General features: G+C 47.8%; 1 protein-coding gene across 1 annotated transcript; it reads right to left on the bottom strand.

Moving 5' to 3' along the window:
• Positions 1-9,325: 9,325 nt before the first annotated feature.
• HP1BP3 (heterochromatin protein 1 binding protein 3) lies at positions 9,326-16,142 on the bottom strand. The gene is made up of 12 exons (XM_044278582.1): positions 16,024-16,142; positions 15,115-15,224; positions 14,884-15,040; positions 14,630-14,792; positions 13,140-13,283; positions 12,945-13,025; positions 12,663-12,817; positions 12,433-12,523; positions 11,887-12,046; positions 11,667-11,778; positions 11,418-11,552; positions 9,326-10,537 (listed from the first exon to the last, which is right to left on the bottom strand). The coding sequence occupies exons 2-12, from the start codon at positions 15,200-15,202 to the stop codon at positions 10,252-10,254; spliced, it is 1,572 nt and encodes a 523-aa protein (XP_044134517.1). The 5' UTR covers positions 15,203-15,224; positions 16,024-16,142; the 3' UTR covers positions 9,326-10,251.
• Between the last annotated feature and the right edge of the window lie 890 nt (positions 16,143-17,032).

The following is a 17,032-nucleotide window of genomic DNA, read 5'->3' as shown; positions in this document are numbered from 1 at the left end:
CCACCAGTAAAATTTATTTTGGGGGCCCACCATATGGATACATTCAAATATTACCTGCTCACACAGCAGCAAGATGGCACCAGATGATTGAATATGGGGGGTCCCTGCAGCAACTTTGAGAAGGTAGGCCCTGGGGAGAAGAGGACACTGGTGGCTTTCCTCTATACCTAGAAGTCATCTCAGCCCTGGTCGTGTCTATAATCATAAACTGGCGAGTTTCTTTAATAATCTATAAAGTTTTTTTTAATGAAAATAGGCTTGTGGAGGTGCTGGACATTGAATATATGTATATAATGCTGTAAGTCTACTGTGTTATGTGCCACTTGTGCAGGGGGTGGGAGACTAGGGGCCCACCGGGGGATTCACCTGTAACCCTGTGGGCCAGTCTCAAACTGTGTGGAGCCCAGTGTGCTAATGCACATTCTAGTGCCACATGGCTCCCATTTACTGCGTCTTAGGCTACTTTCACACTTGCGTTGTTTGATTCCGGCAGACAGTTCCGTTGCCTGAACGCATGTCATTTTTCTGACTGATCAGGCATTTTCCAGACTGATCAGGATCCTGATCAGTCTGAAAAATGCCTGATCAGTCTGAAAAATGCATTGCAATACCGAATCCCTTTTTCCGATGTCATCAGGCAAAACGGATCAGGTATTTATTTTTTTCTCATTTTTAAAGGTCTGCGCATGTGCAGACCGGAAGGACGGATCCGACATTCCGGTATTTTGAATGCCGAATCCGGCACTAATACATTCCTATGGAAAAAAATGCCGGATCCGGCATTAAGGCAAGTCTTCAGTTTTTTTCGCCGGAGATAAAACCGTAGCATGCTTAAAATGACGGAACTGAAGACATCCTGAACGGATTACTCTCCATTCAGAATGCATGGGGCTATAACTGATCAGTTATTTTCCGGTATAGAGCTCCTGTGACGGAACTCTATACCGGAAAAGAAAACCGCTAATGTGAAAGTAGCCTAAGTTGGATCTCTCTATCGTCACCCATTAACTACAGGCCTAATATGCCATATCTGTTATAGTCACAGAGCAGGGCTGCGTCACTGTTCTTACACTACAGACCAGCAGCATCAACTGCTCCACTAATATGACCTAGTATCTGTAGTACCTTTAAATATGGCTCCACTGTAGTGCCCTCCCCTCCTTATTAATGTGGCCCCTCTGTAGTGCTCTCCCCTCCTTATTAATGTGGCCCCTCTGTAGTGCTCTCCCCTCCTTACTAATGTGGCCCCTCTGTAGTGCTCTCCCCTCCTTACTAATGTGGCCCCACTGTAGTGCTCTCCCCTCCTTACTAATGTGGCCCCTCTGTAGTGCTCTCCCCTCCTTATTAATGTGGCCCCTCTGTAGTGCTCTCCCCTCCTTACTAATGTGGCCCCTCTGTAGTGCTCTCCCCTCCTTACTAATGTGGCCCCACTGTAGTGCTCTCCCCTCCTTACTAATGTGGCCCCTCTGTAGTGCTCTCCCCTCCTTATTAATGTGGCCCCTCTGTAGTGCTCTCCCCTCCTTACTAATGGGGCCCCTCTGTAGTGCTCTCCCCTCCTTACTAATGTGGCCCCACTGTAGTGCTCTCCCCTCCTTACTAATGTGGCCCCACTGTAGTGCTCTCCCCTCCTTACTAATGGGGCCCCTCTGTAGTGCTCTCCCCTCCTTACTAATGGGGCCCCTCTGTAGTGCTCTCCCCTCCTTACTAATGTGGCCCCACTGTAGTGCTCTCCCCTCCTTACTAATGGGGCCCCACTGTAGTGCTCTCCCCTCCTTACTAATGTGGCCCCTCTGTAGTGCTCTCCCCTCCTTACTAATGTGGCCCCTCTGTAGTGCTCTCCCCTCCTTACTAATGGGGCCCCTCTGTAGTGCTCTCCCCTCCTTACTAATGTGGCCCCACTGTAGTGCTCTCCCCTCCTTACTAATGGGGCCCCACTGTAGTGCTCTCCCCTCCTTACTAATGTGGCCCCTCTGTAGTGCTCTCCCCTCCTTACTAATGTGGCCCCTCTGTAGTGCTCTCCCCTCCTTACTAATGTGGCCCCACTGTAGTGCTCTCCCCTCCTTACTAATAGAGCCCCTCTGTAGTGCTCTCCCCTCCTTACTAATAGGGCCCCTCTGTAGTGCTCTCCCCTCCTTACTAATGTGGCCCCTCTGTAGTGCTCTCCCCTCCTTACTAATAGGGCTCCTCTGTAGTGCTCTCCCCTCCTTATTAATGTGGCCCCTCTGTAGTGCTCTCCCCTCCTTATTAATGTGGCCCCTCTGTAGTGCTCTCCCCTCCTTATTAATGTGGCCCCTCTGTAGTGCTGGCTGACCTGTTAAAGGGATTCTGTCACCAGATTTAACCCTATTAAGCTAGCCTATCCCTACTTTTATCTCTGCCCCCGTTATGCCAGAAATCTAACTTTTATAATATGCTAATTAGCCTTTAGGAGCGTAGGGCCCCCCACAACGGGGGTTGTTCCTGCTCCTAGAGGCTCCATCCTCCCACCAAGTCCTGATTGACAGGGCCAGGCAGCGCTCGCATCAGTCTGCCAGCCCTGTGCTCTGATGATATCTCGTGCCGTTCAGTATTCAGCGCAGGCACGGGAAAGACGCTCGCAGGCTGCCAGCTTCCTCACCGCGCCTGCACCAAATACTGAACGGCGCGAGATTTCACCAGAGCACAGGGCTGGCATACGGATGCGAGGGCTGCCTGGCCCTGTCAATCAGGACTTGGAGGGAGGCGACAAAGGTGGGAGAACGGAGCCTCTAGGAGCAGGAACAACGCCCCCTCCCCCCATGCTCCTAAAGGCTAATTAGAATATTATAAAAGTTAGATTTCTGGCGTAACGGGGGCATAGATAAAAGTAGCAATAGGCTAGTTATTAAGCTAGCTGACATTAGCGATGTGCTAATGTCAGCTAAACCTAAGGTTAAATCTGGTGACAATCCCTTTAAGCCTCATGCAGACATTCGTGGAACACGGTCCGTGAGATACCGGACTGGCATTGCAGGAGCACACGGCGTCATTGGTTGCTATGACGCCGTGCGCTCCTGCAATGCCAGTTCGGTATCTCACGGACCGTCTGCATGAGGCTTTACATGTGCACTTGGCAGCTGAAGGCATCTGTGTTGGTCCCATGTTTATATGTGCCTGCATTGCTGAGAAAAATTAAGTTTTTATATATGCAAATGAGTCTCTAGGAGCAACGGGGGCGTTGCCATTACACCTAGAGGCTCTGCTCTCTCACTTCCATAACTGCAGTAGGAGCAGCTTGTGTCCTCTGTTCTGTTTGAGGCTCAACTCATTGAGCCTGGTTAATGGTTCACATTTGGTAACGTTCTCTGGATTATTTTGGGGATCATTAGGATTTCCTCTATCACTGCTGGTCACTCTATTAATTTTCCATTTGCTTGAGGCGCGAACAAATTACACAGCGCTGTGCCCAGGAGCTCACAATCTAATATATTCCACACTCATGTACCAGTGCTAATATCACAGGAAGCCAAACCTGACTGTTTCATTTTAGTATCATTACTATGACTTTTTGGATTACATAGGTTTTTCTTTCTTTTCTTCACAAAGCCAACTTCAGCAGTGATACTGCGGATCTATACTGCAGGGGACTAACTATTAACTTCACTGATCAGCCATAACATTAAAGGGGTTGTCCCTCCAAAAAATATTCTGCAGTTTTTAAACCAGCACCTGTATCTGAATACTTTTGTAATTGCATGCGATTAAAAATTATTCAATAAAATGTATCTGTATAGCGCCACCTGCTGTTTTTTTCCTTATTATTTCTCTATCCTCCTCACTGAGGTGGACGCACATGCTCGGATCCATCCTTCAATCGACACCAACCTTATCTACGGTCTAAGGGCTCTTTCACACTTGCGTTCTTTTCTTCCGGCATAGAGTTCCGTCGTCGGGGCTCTATGCCGGAAGAATCCTGATCAGTTTTATCCTAATGCATTCTGAATGGAGAGAAATCCGTTCAGGATGCATCAGGATGTCTTCAGTTCCGGAGAAAATACCCCAGCATGCTGCGCTTTTTGCTCCGGCCAAAAAGCCTGAAGACTTGCCGCAAGGCCGGATCCGGAATGAATGCCCATTGAAAGGCATTGATCCGGATCCGGCCTTAACCCCTTAAGGACACATGACGTATCGGTACGGCATGTTTCCCGAGTCCTTAAGGACACATGACGTACCGGTACGTCATGTGTTGTTCCGATCACTGCCGTGCGGCCGGCTGTGATCGGAACAAGGTGCCTGCTCAAATCATTGAGCAGGCACCTCGGCTAAATGCGCGGGGGGGTCCCGTGACCCCCCCATGTCCGCGATCGCAACAAACCGCAGGTCAATTCAGACCTGCGGTTTGTTGCGCTTTCTGCAGTTTCTGATCGCTGCGGTCCCTGACCGCGGCGATCAGAAACTTTAGTGTGGCGAAAATATATATTTATTACCCCCCCTGCACCTCTGAATGATTTTAGCCCGGTGGGAGGTGCAGGGGGGGTGTTGCGGGCGGTGCGGGAGGCGGGCGGTGCGGCAGGCGGGATCACGATCCCCCGCCCGCCTCCTATTGCGTAATCGTTGGTGTACAGTGGGTATACCAGGGTGCCAGCACATTGCTGGCACCCTGGTATAAACGGCTGACATCGGTGATGCGATGTCAGCCGTTTAACCCTTTCCATACAGCGGTCCGTACGGACCGCTGTATGGAAAAAGTTAACAGTAAGAGGGAGCTCCCTCCCTCTCCGATCGGGGGGCTGCAGTGCCTTTGCAGCCCCTCAATGGAGAGGGAGAGAGCCCCCAGACAGCCCCCCCAGAGCCCCGTCCTTACCCTTCCCCGTCTGCGCAGTTCTGACCATAACTGAGCAGACGGGGAAGGTTCCCATGGCAACAGGACGCCTCTCAGGCGTCCTGCTGTCCATGGTGCTGAACAGATCTGTGCTGAAAGCATAGATCTGTTCAGTGTAAGTAAAATATAGTACAGTGCAATATATATTGTACTGTACTGTATTATACAGACATCAGACCCACTGGATCTTCAAGAACCAAGTGGGTCTGGGTCAAAAAAAAAGTGAAAAAAAGGTAAAAATCAAAAAACACATTTATCACTGATTAAAAATTAAAAAAATAAAATTCCCTACACATGTTTGGTATCGCCGCGTCCGTAACGACCTGATCTATAAAACGGTCATGTTACTTTACCCGAACGGTGAACGCCATAAAAATAAAAAATAAAAAACTATGATGAAATTGAAATTTTGTCCACCTTACTTCCCAAAAAAAGGTAATAAAAGTGATCAAAAAAGTCGCATGTACGCCAAAATTGTAACACTCAAACCGTCATCTCATCCCGCAAAAAATGAGACCCTACTTAAGATAATCGCCCAAAAACTGAAAAAACTATGGCTCTTAGACTATGGAAACACTAAAACATCATTTTTTTTGTTTCAAAAATGAAATCATTGTGTAAAACTTACATAAATAAAAAAAAAGTATACATATTAGGTATCGCCACGTCCGTATCGACCGGCTCTATAAAAATATCACATGACCTAACCCCTCAGGTGACCACCGTAAAAAAATAAAAATAAAAACGGTGTAAAAAAAGCCATTTTTTGTCATCTTACGTCACAAAAAGTGTAATAGCAAGCGATCAAAAAGTCATATGCACCCCAAAATAGTGCCAATCAAACCGTCATCTCATCCCGCAAAAAATGAGACCCTACTTAAGATAATCACCCAAAAACTGAAAAAACAATGGCTCTTAGACTATGGAGACACTAAAACATTTTTTTTGTTTTAAAAATGAAATCATTGTGTAAAACGTACATAAATAAAAAAAATTGTATACATATTAGGTATCGCCACGTCCGTGACAACCTGCTCTATAAAATTACCACATGATCTAACCTGTCAGATGAATGTTGTAAATAAAAAAATAAAAAACGCTGCCAAAAAAGCTATTTCTTGTTACCTTGCCGCACAAAAAGTGTAATATAGAGCAACCAAAAATCATATGTACCCTAAACTAGTACCAACAATACTGCCACCCTATCCCGTAGTTTCTAAAATGGGGTCACTTTTTTGGAGTTTCTACTCAAGGGGTGCATCAGGGGGGCTTCAAATGGGACATGGTGTAAAAAAAAACAGTCCAGCAAAACCTGCCTTCCAAAAACCGTATGGCATTCCTTTCCTTCTGCGCCCTGCCGTGTGCCCGTACAGCGGTTTACGACCACATATGGGGTGTTTCTGTAAACTACAGAATCAGGGCCATAAATAATGAGTTTTGTTTGGCTGTTAACCCTTGCTTTGTAACTGGAAAAAAAAAATTAAAATGGAAAATCTGCCAAAAAAGTGAAATTTTGAAATTGTATCTCTATTTTCCATTAAATCTTGTGCAACACCTAAAGGGTTAACAAAGTTTGTAAAATCCGTTTTGAATACCTTGATGGGTGTAGTTTCTTAGATGGGGGTCACTTTTATGGAGTTTATAATCTGGGGGTGCATCAGGGGGGCTTCAAATGGGACTTGGTGTCAAAAAACCGGTCCATAAAAATCAGCCCTCCAAAAAACAAACGGCGCACCTTTCCCTCTACGCCCCGCTGTGTGGTCGTACAGTAGTTTACGGCCACATATGGGGTGTTTCTGTAAACAGCAGAGTCAGGGCAATAAAGATACAGTCTTGTTTGGCTGTTAACCCTTGCTTTGTTAGTGGAAAAAATGGGTTAAAATGGAAAATTAGGCAAAAAAATGAAATTCTCAAATTTCATCGCCATTTGCCAATAACTCTTGTGCAACACCTAAAGGGTTAACGACGTATGTAAAATCAGTTTTGAATACCTTGAGGGGTGTAGTTTCTTAGATGGGGTCACTTTTATGGAGTTTCTACTCTAGGGGTGCATCAGGGGGCTTCAAATGGGACATGGTGTAAATAAACCAGTCCATAAAAATCAGCCTTCCAAAAACCAAACGGCGCACCTTTCACTCTACGCCCCGCTGTGTGGCCGTACAGTAGTTTACGGCCACATATTGGGTGTTTCTGTAAACGGCAGAGTCAGGGCAATAAAGATACCGTCTTGTTTGGCTGTTAACCCTTGCTTTGTTAGTGGAAAAAATGGGTTAAAATGAAAAATTAGACAAAAAAATAAAATTCTCAAATTTCCTCCCCATTTGCCAATAACTCTTGTGCAACACCTAAAGGGTTAACAACGTATTCAAAATCAGTTTTGAATACCTTGAGGGGTGTAGTTTCTTAGATGGGGTCATTTTTGGGTGGTTTCTATTATGTAAGCCTCGCAAAGTGACTTGAGACCTGAACTGGTCCCTAAAAATTGAGTTTTTGTAAATTTCTGAAAAATTTCAAGATTTGCTTCTAAACTTCTAAGCCTTATAACATCCCCAAAAAATAAAATATCATTCCCAAAATAATTCAAACATGAAGTAGACATATGGGGAATGTAAAGTCATCCAAATTTTTGGGGGTATTACTATGTATTACAGAAGTAGAAAAACTGGAACTTTGAAATTTGCTAATTTTTCCAAATTTTTGTTAAATTTGGTATTTTTTGGTGCAAAAAAAATAATTTTTTTGACTTCATTTTACCAGTGTCATGAAGTACAATATGTGACGAAAAAACAATCTCAGAATGGCCTGGATAAGTCAAAGCGTTTTAAAGTTATCAGCACTTAAAGTGACTCTGGTCAGATTTGCAAAAAATGGCCTGGTCCTTAAGGTGAAATAGGGCTGTGTCCTTAAGGGGTTAAGCTAAACGTCGTTTCAGCGCATTGCCGGATCAGACGTTTAGCTTTTTCTGAATGGTTACCATGGCTGCCGGGACGCTAAAGTCATGGCAGCCATGGTAAAGTGTAGTGGGGAGCAGTATACTTACCGTCCGTGCGGCTTCCGGGGCGCTCCAGAGTGACGTCAGGGCGCCCCACGCGCATGGGTGACGTGATCGCATGGAAACGTCATCCATGTGCATGGGGCGCTCTGACGTCATTCTGGAGCGCCCCGGGAGCCGCGCGGACTGTAAGTATACCGCTCCCCCGCTCCTACTATGGCAACCAGGACTTTAATAGCGTCCTGGGTGCCATAGTAACACTGAAGGCATTTTGAAGACGGATCCGCCTTCAAATGCTTTCAGTACACTTGTGTTTTTCTGGATCCAGCGTGTAATTCCGGCAAGTGGAGTACACGCCGGATCCGGACAACGCAAGTGTGAAAGAGGCCTAAGGCTGTGCATGTTAGGCCCCATGAACATGGCTGTATCCGTTTTGCATTCAAAACCCCTTGACTTCAAAAGGTCCACATTTTGCAGACAGGCATAGGACATGTTCTATCTTTTTCCGGGACGGACATATGGATGCAGAAAGCACACGGATCACCCATGTGCATTCCACATTTGTAAGTCTGTTCTGCAAAAATATGGACTGCATCTGTATTTTGCAGATTCGCAAAATGCAAAACAGATACGGTTGTGTGCATGAGGCCTTACAGGGAAGAAACTGCAGCGAAAAGGACACACCTCCTGAGCTGAAATAGGGAGACAGCTGCAGCAGAAAGGTCAGCCCCTAAACTGTGACAGTGAGAGCTGCAGCAGAAAGGTGAGCTGCCTGCTTGATATAAATCTAGCAGAGCAATGAATGTGGAGAGCTCTGGATCCATGTGAGATACAGGGCTGGTTCCATTTTTGCTAGAGATTGTCATGTACTATATGATATATTTACAATAATGGGGTTTTCCCATCACAGACAATGGGGGCATATTGCTACGAGAACGGAGCAGGGAGAGTTGTGGCTGGAGGACGCTGGGTTTCCCAGGGTCCGGCCGCCACCAAGCGCTACTCCCATACAAGTGCGGCCCCCACTCCCATTCATTTCTCTGGGGCCGACCGCTGCGCATGCGCCCTTCACTACTTTCCCCGCGTAGGTGAGGGTCCCAGAGGTGGGACCCGCACCTATAAGACAATGGGGGCATATCCTAGCGATATGCCCCCATTGTCTGTGATGGCAAAAGCCCTTTAAGGCTGGGATTTCACATATTAACTGCAGTGGCCTGAGAACCACAGAGGTTTACCATGCTTCCTCCCCAAGTACAGGTATGGCAAACACAAATCATGTGATTCACCTGTACTTGGAAGTTGCGACAGTTTGCAGAAAATCGCTATAGCCTTCCCACATGACACACCAACCCCAGCCAAAAGACAGGCGACGTGAATGACATTGAAAGGGTAAAATCTCAAAACCTGATCTGCAGCATGTGAATTCAGCCTAATGCAGTAAATTGCAATGCTGCAACAAAGGTCCAAAGCAGAAGAATGACACCAAGGCTTACTAGCAGAATCTAGTCTTTTATTGTAGCAAACAGCAGAATACCCATTGGTTCACTTTGTCTATCCTCACCCAAGTCTTTACAAAATGGCAAACATTAAAATCAAGACACAATTGGTTTAAAAATAAGAAGAAAAAAAGTTGGATCTCTGTACAACATGCTACGTCTATTCACTGACGTGTGGACCTACAGATACCAATAGCTCAGAATGTGAGGACGATGGACCGGGCATGTCTGATGGAAGCCTTGTTACAGGCAATGTTTTGCAGGAGGTCACAGCGCGCTTTGCTCAATGACAACATGCCAGATCTCTGCTGCACCAGAGACATACGGAAGACGGGTGGCGAGGCGAGCCTCTCATCCTCGGCCCATCACAGTCTCGCTACTGGCTCATCTGATGGTGGAAGGGCTCAGATTTATCTGCAACCTACACAAAGCTAGATCAGCACCATCATAATCGTGTATCTGCTTTCTGATCTGGAGAGCAACTAACGGATTCCTTAACAAGCTCCCAGCATCAATCTCTACTGAATAAAAAAGAAAAAAATGGGATTTCCTGCAGGAAAAAGGAACGCGACGTTCATAAATAATGGAACAATTGGTTAGACAATGACATCGATTCCAATTTTTAGCATTTACACAACCAAGTAACCGTCTGGGATAAAAGGAAACTGAAATGGACCATTTGCTGGTTTCAGTTGGAGGACAACACTGGAGTAGGGGGAAGGGGTGGGGGTGCACAGCGGCTACTGCTATACCAAAAACAGATGTGTGAATGCTGCACCATCTCTGAAATCAAACAGGAAGTGGGGAGTAAAGGAGAAAATTTAAACAACTTTAGAAAAGTCGCTTTTTCCTGGAAATAAACCACCGGAACGGCTTCTTTCCCCTGGTTGTTGTCTTGAGGCGCCCCATTTCTGTGCTCTGGCTCACTTCCTAGACCTCAGCGATTTCCTCGGGCTGGACTTGCCTTTCGCTGCAGGCTTTGCAGCTTTCTTTGCAGGTGCTGGCTTCTTTGAGGCCCGGCTGGCTGGCTTTTTGGCAAGGACAGGAGGTGGGGAAGGAGCTTTTCCCTTCTTCGCTTTAGGGGGAGGTGGTACCGGGGCCTTTTTGGGGGCACTCTTTGCTTTTCCTCGAGGAGCTGGAGCACTCTTCTTGGGTTTAGGTGGAGGAGCTCTGGACCTGGATTTAGAAGGAGCTGCCTTCTTCTGCATCCTGTGTGCAAGGAGGAACATTTATTCTATACGTAAATCCAAATAGCGACAACTACACAACTATATTTACAGACAAAGGTAATCTAGCCTCAGGATAGCTCATCAGTATCAGATCAATGGGGGTCCAACTCCCAGGAACTCCCACCGATTAGCTGATTGAGGAGGCTGTGGCAGTCTCTTCCTAGGACAGTGATGTCACGTTCACTGGTCACATGACCTAGCTGCAATATCAAGCACAGCCTCTATACAATGTAAGGTGCTGTGCCAGGTACAATGTAAGGAGTCCACAGCCCTAATCCGAGAGCTTTGGCCCTTTCAAACAGCTTCCCCCACCGATCCTATATTGATGACCTATCCCGAGGATAGGTCATCAATATTGTACTCCTGGAAAACCCTGTTAATGGGGTTTTCTGGGATTTTGATACTGATAACCCATTCTCAGTATATGTCATCAGAATCTGACTGGTGGGGGTCGTAAACAGCAGGGACCTCCGCCGATCAGCTGTTTGAGAAGGCACCGGGGCGTCTGAGCGCCGTGGCCCTCTTGCAGTTTTCCCAAGCACAGCGTCGTACAATGTATAGCGGCTGTGCTTGGCATCGCGTTCAGCCCCATTGAAGCAAATGGTGCCGAGTGCAATACCAAGTACAGCCGCTATACAATGTGAGGCACCGTGCATGGAAAACTGCAAGGAGGCCGCGACGCTCACAGACCACCGGTGCCTTCTCAAACAGCTGATTGGCGGAGGTCCCAGGTAATGGATCCCCACCGGTCAGATACTGATATCCCATTCTCCGAATAGGTTATAAGTATCAAATTCCCGGAAAACTATTTTAAAGGGGGCACACAAACAGCCCCTGCTTCTATTGCCAGGTTCACTTACCTCCTCTTTGGAGGAGGCTCCTCATCCTCAGATTCTTCTTCAGACTCCTCCTCCTCTTCGGATTCACTGTCAGACTCGTCCTCCTCCTCATCTTCCTCCTCTTCAGATGCCTTGTCTGGGAACAGCACATAGGGACTGCAGGAAAGAGACAGGATGTAATCTTCTCTTCTGCACCAAGTGCTTGACTCCATGAGCTACAAGCCATTAAAGTACCATTCTGACATGGACAGAGGTGCGAGCAACTCATACCTGGGGTAATAGGGAAAGCTGAGCTGGTATGTGCCGCTGAAGCCTTTCCCAGAGATCTGCTCCATCCAGCCATTCTTCTCGCACTTCTGCAGGGTCCTCTTCAGCAGGTGAACTGAGGGAGGAAAAACGCACAACATGGATTTAACGTCATAAGGAAAAGCATGGAGGGCGAACTACAACAAGGCAGCAGTGCAAAAACACAACACGAATCCTAGCTCACCCTGGAAGCTTGAGTTCACCCCTGGGTGGTTCTCCAGCACATATTTCTTGATGGCAGTGGTGGAGCAGGTCTTGGGCTCATTCATGGCTGTGATGGCAGACAAAATGGCATCCTCAAACCCTCCTCCGCTCAGAAGGGGTTTATCTCCTGCCCGCTTCAGCTGCAAGACAGAAGAAAATCACATTTGTCTCACTAAACACCTGGAAGCTCATCATGCAAGGTTAACCCAGTGGCAGTGATTTTTGGATCCCAAAGCCCCAATGTCACCAGGAGCAAGTAACATGGCACTATGAACGTGTAGTGCTGCTCCCAGCCACTTCATTAAGAGCACTGGTGCCGTAACCAGCTCTGTCCACTATACGATGTGTGGAGCTGCAGTTCCAGCATCAGACCTACTGCAAAACAGCTGTTCGGCAGGGCTGCAAGACCCCCACCGGATAGGTAATCGATATAAAATGACCCGAAACCACCTTTAATTCAGGGAATATAAAGAAGGCATATTGTATTAGTCATGGGAGATATCACAGACGTGTGGGGCACACTGACCTGGAATGTGCCAGAAGCTCCTTTTCCAGTGATCTGCTCCAACTGGCCCTTCTCCACTGCTCTCTGCAGAGCGTTCTTCAGGAGCTGAGGCCTGCAAAAACAAACACCCATGTCATTACTGTGTTGATACTGGTCTGTAGGCACACTATAAGACACACCAATCCATCTAACACACATAAAATGGTCTCCAGTGTCTTATTGACTGCGTTGGTCACAGGACCAGATCTCACCTGACATCCACCTTGAGCTTGGGGTAATATTGCGACACGTATTTCTTGATGAGGCTGTAAGACGCTTCCTTGGGTTCGCACAGTCTGGTGAACGCCAGCGGCAGGATGTCTTCCAGTTTGACATTGGGTTGATCCCCAGCCGCAGCGCTGCTCTTCTGTCAAGAACACAAGAGGCTATTAGTGAGGATCTGAAGTAGAAAGGATCCTCTACCCCGGCACAGAGGACAATCTTCAAGCAGTGGGACACATCCATGAAACTAACACACAAGGAATTCTACGCACCTTCTTGTCTCTGGACTTTGATGCAGATTTTGAGGAGTTGGACACAACTACAAAGCTGCCGGATGCTCCCTTCCCCTTGACCTGGCATAAAGCAAAAATCACATCAGCTCAGGTTTCATGCTTATTGCTCAGACATCCGCTGAGACTAAATGAACCATCAGGACAAGCGGCAACTTTCCCAGCGGGCGCTCTCACCTGGCGGATATTTCCTCTCTGCAGTGCTCTCTTTAAGGACTGCTTCAGCAGGTATCCCCTTTTCTCCAGCTCTAAAGAAGGGTACTTGCCGATGATAAATTTTCGAATTGCCACAACAGAGGCCCCGGTCTTCTGGAAACAGGCCTGCACATAAATCATGATGTTAGAAGGCTGCACTCCTGCTCCCAAGACTCTAGGGGCAGCACTGGAGAAAACCTTTCCTTACCAAACAAATTCCAATAGCATTACCTCTGCCTTAAAGTTTTCAAGTCTTTTGGATTGGTGAGGTTTCTGACTGCCGGGACCCACACCGATCCTGATGGAACTGCCGGTTGAGCGTGCGCCCTGCCGCTCCATTCATTCTCTATAGCAGGAATGGCCAACCTGCGGCTCTCCAGCTGTTGCAAAACTATAACTCCCAGCATGCAAAGAGGGCATTGTAGTTTTACAAAAGCTGGAGAGCCGCAGGTTGGCCATCACTGCTCTATAGGAATGGCGGAGATAGCAGAGTAAAGCCTCATTCACACATCTGTGATCGGTCAGTGATTTCCATCTGTGATTGTGAGCCAAAACCAGGATTTGAACCTCCACAGACACAATGTGTAAGGGAAGGATCTGCACCTGGTCTGTGTTTAGAGCTGCACCTGGTTTTGGCTCAAAATCACTCACTGAAAACTGACTGTGTGAATGAGGCATAAAGCAGTCCCGTAGAGAACGAATGGAGCGACAGGGGGCATGCTCTATCTGCTGCTCAATCAGGAAGGGAGAACAGGACCCCCGATCTCATGATTCGTTGGGGTCCCTGTGGTCGGAAACCCTCCCTATTGTGTGGATAAGCAAACACTTGAAAAATTTACACAACCCCTCTAAACCAATGCTACCCATAGGGTGAACTTTACGCCCCGTACACCGGTACAAGCAATAAAACCTTTATAGAGAACGTACAGACGGCGGGGTCTACAGACCTTACAGAAGAAAAGTAACATGACTGCTAGATTAGACTACACAAAGTTTGTTTGTAGTCTGTAACCATGGTGACACATTGCACTGCATAAGAACTGCAGCCTGCCTGCTTACAAAAGTTTGGAAAAGTGATTGCAGATGTGCGCACGCCCTCTTAGAACACGGCTGTAAAGATTCACATTCCAGTAGCTGATGTTGGGGATTAGACTCGACTCAAAAGTCCACGTTCTAGTTCAGGGATCAGCAACCTCTGGTCATTCCAGCTGTTCTGAAACTACAACTCCCACAATCCTCCTTTCATTCCTATGGGAGTTTCACAAACAGCCAAGTACTTGTGCATGCTGGGAGTTGTAGTTTCACAGCAGCTGGAGTTCTAGTTCAGAGCTCTATGCATCCAGCGATGGCCCCACGCTCCAGCCATCTGTACTCTACCATTATTTCATAGAGGTTCAGGCACAGGCGGCAGCTCTGAGGAGACCTTTTAGCCTCCTCCCATGTGTGCAGGGTAATCGTCCAACAGCGCTTACCTTGATGGCTTCAGTCAGAATTTCGTCCATCTTGGGTCGAGAGGAGGACGCCATATGGGTCTGTTTTTGTGCCCGGGCTAACTGGCTGGCAGAAAGTGTGGCCCATGATGGAATGGTCTTCTTCACCTTCTTCTCCTTTTCTTTAGACTGCTCCTTGTCACCACTGAAAACACAAGGTCACTGAGTGATGCCACATGACTGGCATCAGACGCCAGGCTCTGCCCTCCCCAGCAGTACTGAAAAGCCCCACTTACTCTTTTTTGGCCTCCTCGCTCACGCCCCCCTCGGCCTTCTTATCTTCATTGGTCTCAGACTCCTTTGGCTGCTCCGTCTCGCTGGAGGTTGCAGGGGGCGTCTCGGTCTCTTGCTCCTCTCCAGTGGATGCAGACTCCTCGGAGCTGGCATCGGCCTCTACAAGAGAAGGGACATCAGCGCGGCCTCCACCACCTCCTGGTGGAGGTTCTGCTCCGACCCAGACTCGTTACCTGCTTTCTTCTTCTCCTCGCTTTCCGCGGGGCGGTTTTTCGGGGCAGCCTCCTGGCTGGAGGAATTAACAGAGCGGCGGATCGGCATTGTGAAATCACTTGCACCTTAACTAGAGAGAGGGAAAACAGCGATCAGAGTACTCCGCCAGGTGTGAACTGTGACCGAAGTAACAGCCTGAGCATCACCGACTACACTGCAGGTGGCGCTGTGCGCTCAGGAGGAGGCCACTACTGGTCATAATCAGTGTTCCCATCCTCCTGAGCTGCACTACTGAGACGATCAAATACCTGAGGATCACTGAAGGGTGGCTGCTCCTGCTCAGAGTGGGGTGCCGCCGGTCATTACCAGGGGCAGGTAAGTAACAGAGCAGACACTGCATGGGGGGGGGGATGGGAGACAACACGGCGCAGATCTCATTCACTCATATTACTCGCAGCCAATAGGAGGACGAGTGCTGAGAATTCAGCCAATCAGCGCTCCGCTAAAAGCGGGAGACGAAAACACAAAACAAAGAGGCAACATTCGGCGGGCGTGGCCTGGACCGTCCAATCAACAGCCACAGCATCTTTTAAACGGACCAGAGCGATGGGCGGGCTTTGCGCCTGCGCGAGGGGGGGAGATGAGGGGGAACAATAGAAATAGGGCTACAAACACCCGGGCAGCAGGGAGGAACGATGCGCTGCACGATACATTCGCCAACTGAGAACGAACTTGTGATCCGCCGACGCGCATCCTCCGCAGTCGCTTTTATCTCGGTGCAAAACATGGCGCCTGCCCCCCTCCCCCCTATATTCACAATGGCGGCTGCTCCGCATCTCGCCGCTCACGGCTGGGACGCGGGCTTTGCTCACGCCACACTTTATCCGCAGTGCACGCAAAACACCCGCCGCTGGAGCTTGAGCTCTTACCTCGTACTCCGGAGCTGACTGAACGCCCTGCAAGTCGCGCTCTCCCGATCAACGGACACGCCCCCCTCAGCGTGAGCGCGCTCGCCGACGTCTGCGACGTTATCTCCTTGACAACCGTGAGCGGAACCCAAGCTGCCGTAAAATGAGCCGCGTCTGTGCTGCAAGAGGAAAAGTGCGTGTCCGACTCCAAATGTGGTAATAGCTACCCCTCAGTGCTGAAACATATACACCCCCATATAGTATACCCCCAGTGCTCATATATACACCCCCATATAGTATAGCCCCTCCTCATACATACACCCATATGGTATACCCCCAGTGTTCTTACATATACACCCTCATATAGTATACCCCTCCTCATAATACAACCATATAGTATACCCCCAGTGCTCATATATAAACCCCATATAGTATACCCCTCCTCATAATACAACCATTTAGTATACCCCCAGTGCTCATATATACACCCCCATATAGTATACCCCTCATAATACAACCATATAGTATACCCCCAGTGCTCATATATACACCCCCATATAGTATACCCCTCCTCATAATACACCAATATAGTATACCCCCAGTGCTCATATATACACCCCCTTATAGTATACCCCCCAGTGCTCATATATATATATACACCCCCATATAGTATACTCCTCAGTGCTCATATATATATATTTATATATATATATATATATATACACACACCCCCATATAGTATACCCCCAGTGCTCATATATACATCCCCATATAGTATAGCCCCTCCTCATACATACACCCATATGGTATACCCCCAGTGTTCTTACATATACCCCCAGTGCTCATATATACCCCTCCTCATAATACACCCATATTATACCCCTAGTGTGCTTACATACACCCCTGTATAGTGTACCCCCTAATCCTTATACAGTCCTGATCAAAAGTTTAAGACCACTTGAAAAATGGCAAAAAAAAATCCTATTTAGCATGGCTGGATCCTAACAAGGTTCCAAGTAGAGCTTCAACT

This window comes from Bufo gargarizans, chromosome 2, assembly GCF_014858855.1.
Source record: "Bufo gargarizans isolate SCDJY-AF-19 chromosome 2, ASM1485885v1, whole genome shotgun sequence".
In the NCBI taxonomy this organism is placed as follows: domain Eukaryota; kingdom Metazoa; phylum Chordata; class Amphibia; order Anura; family Bufonidae; genus Bufo; species Bufo gargarizans.
Note: the sequence above shows the minus strand (reverse complement) of the source record. Positions and strands in the feature narration are given on the sequence as shown.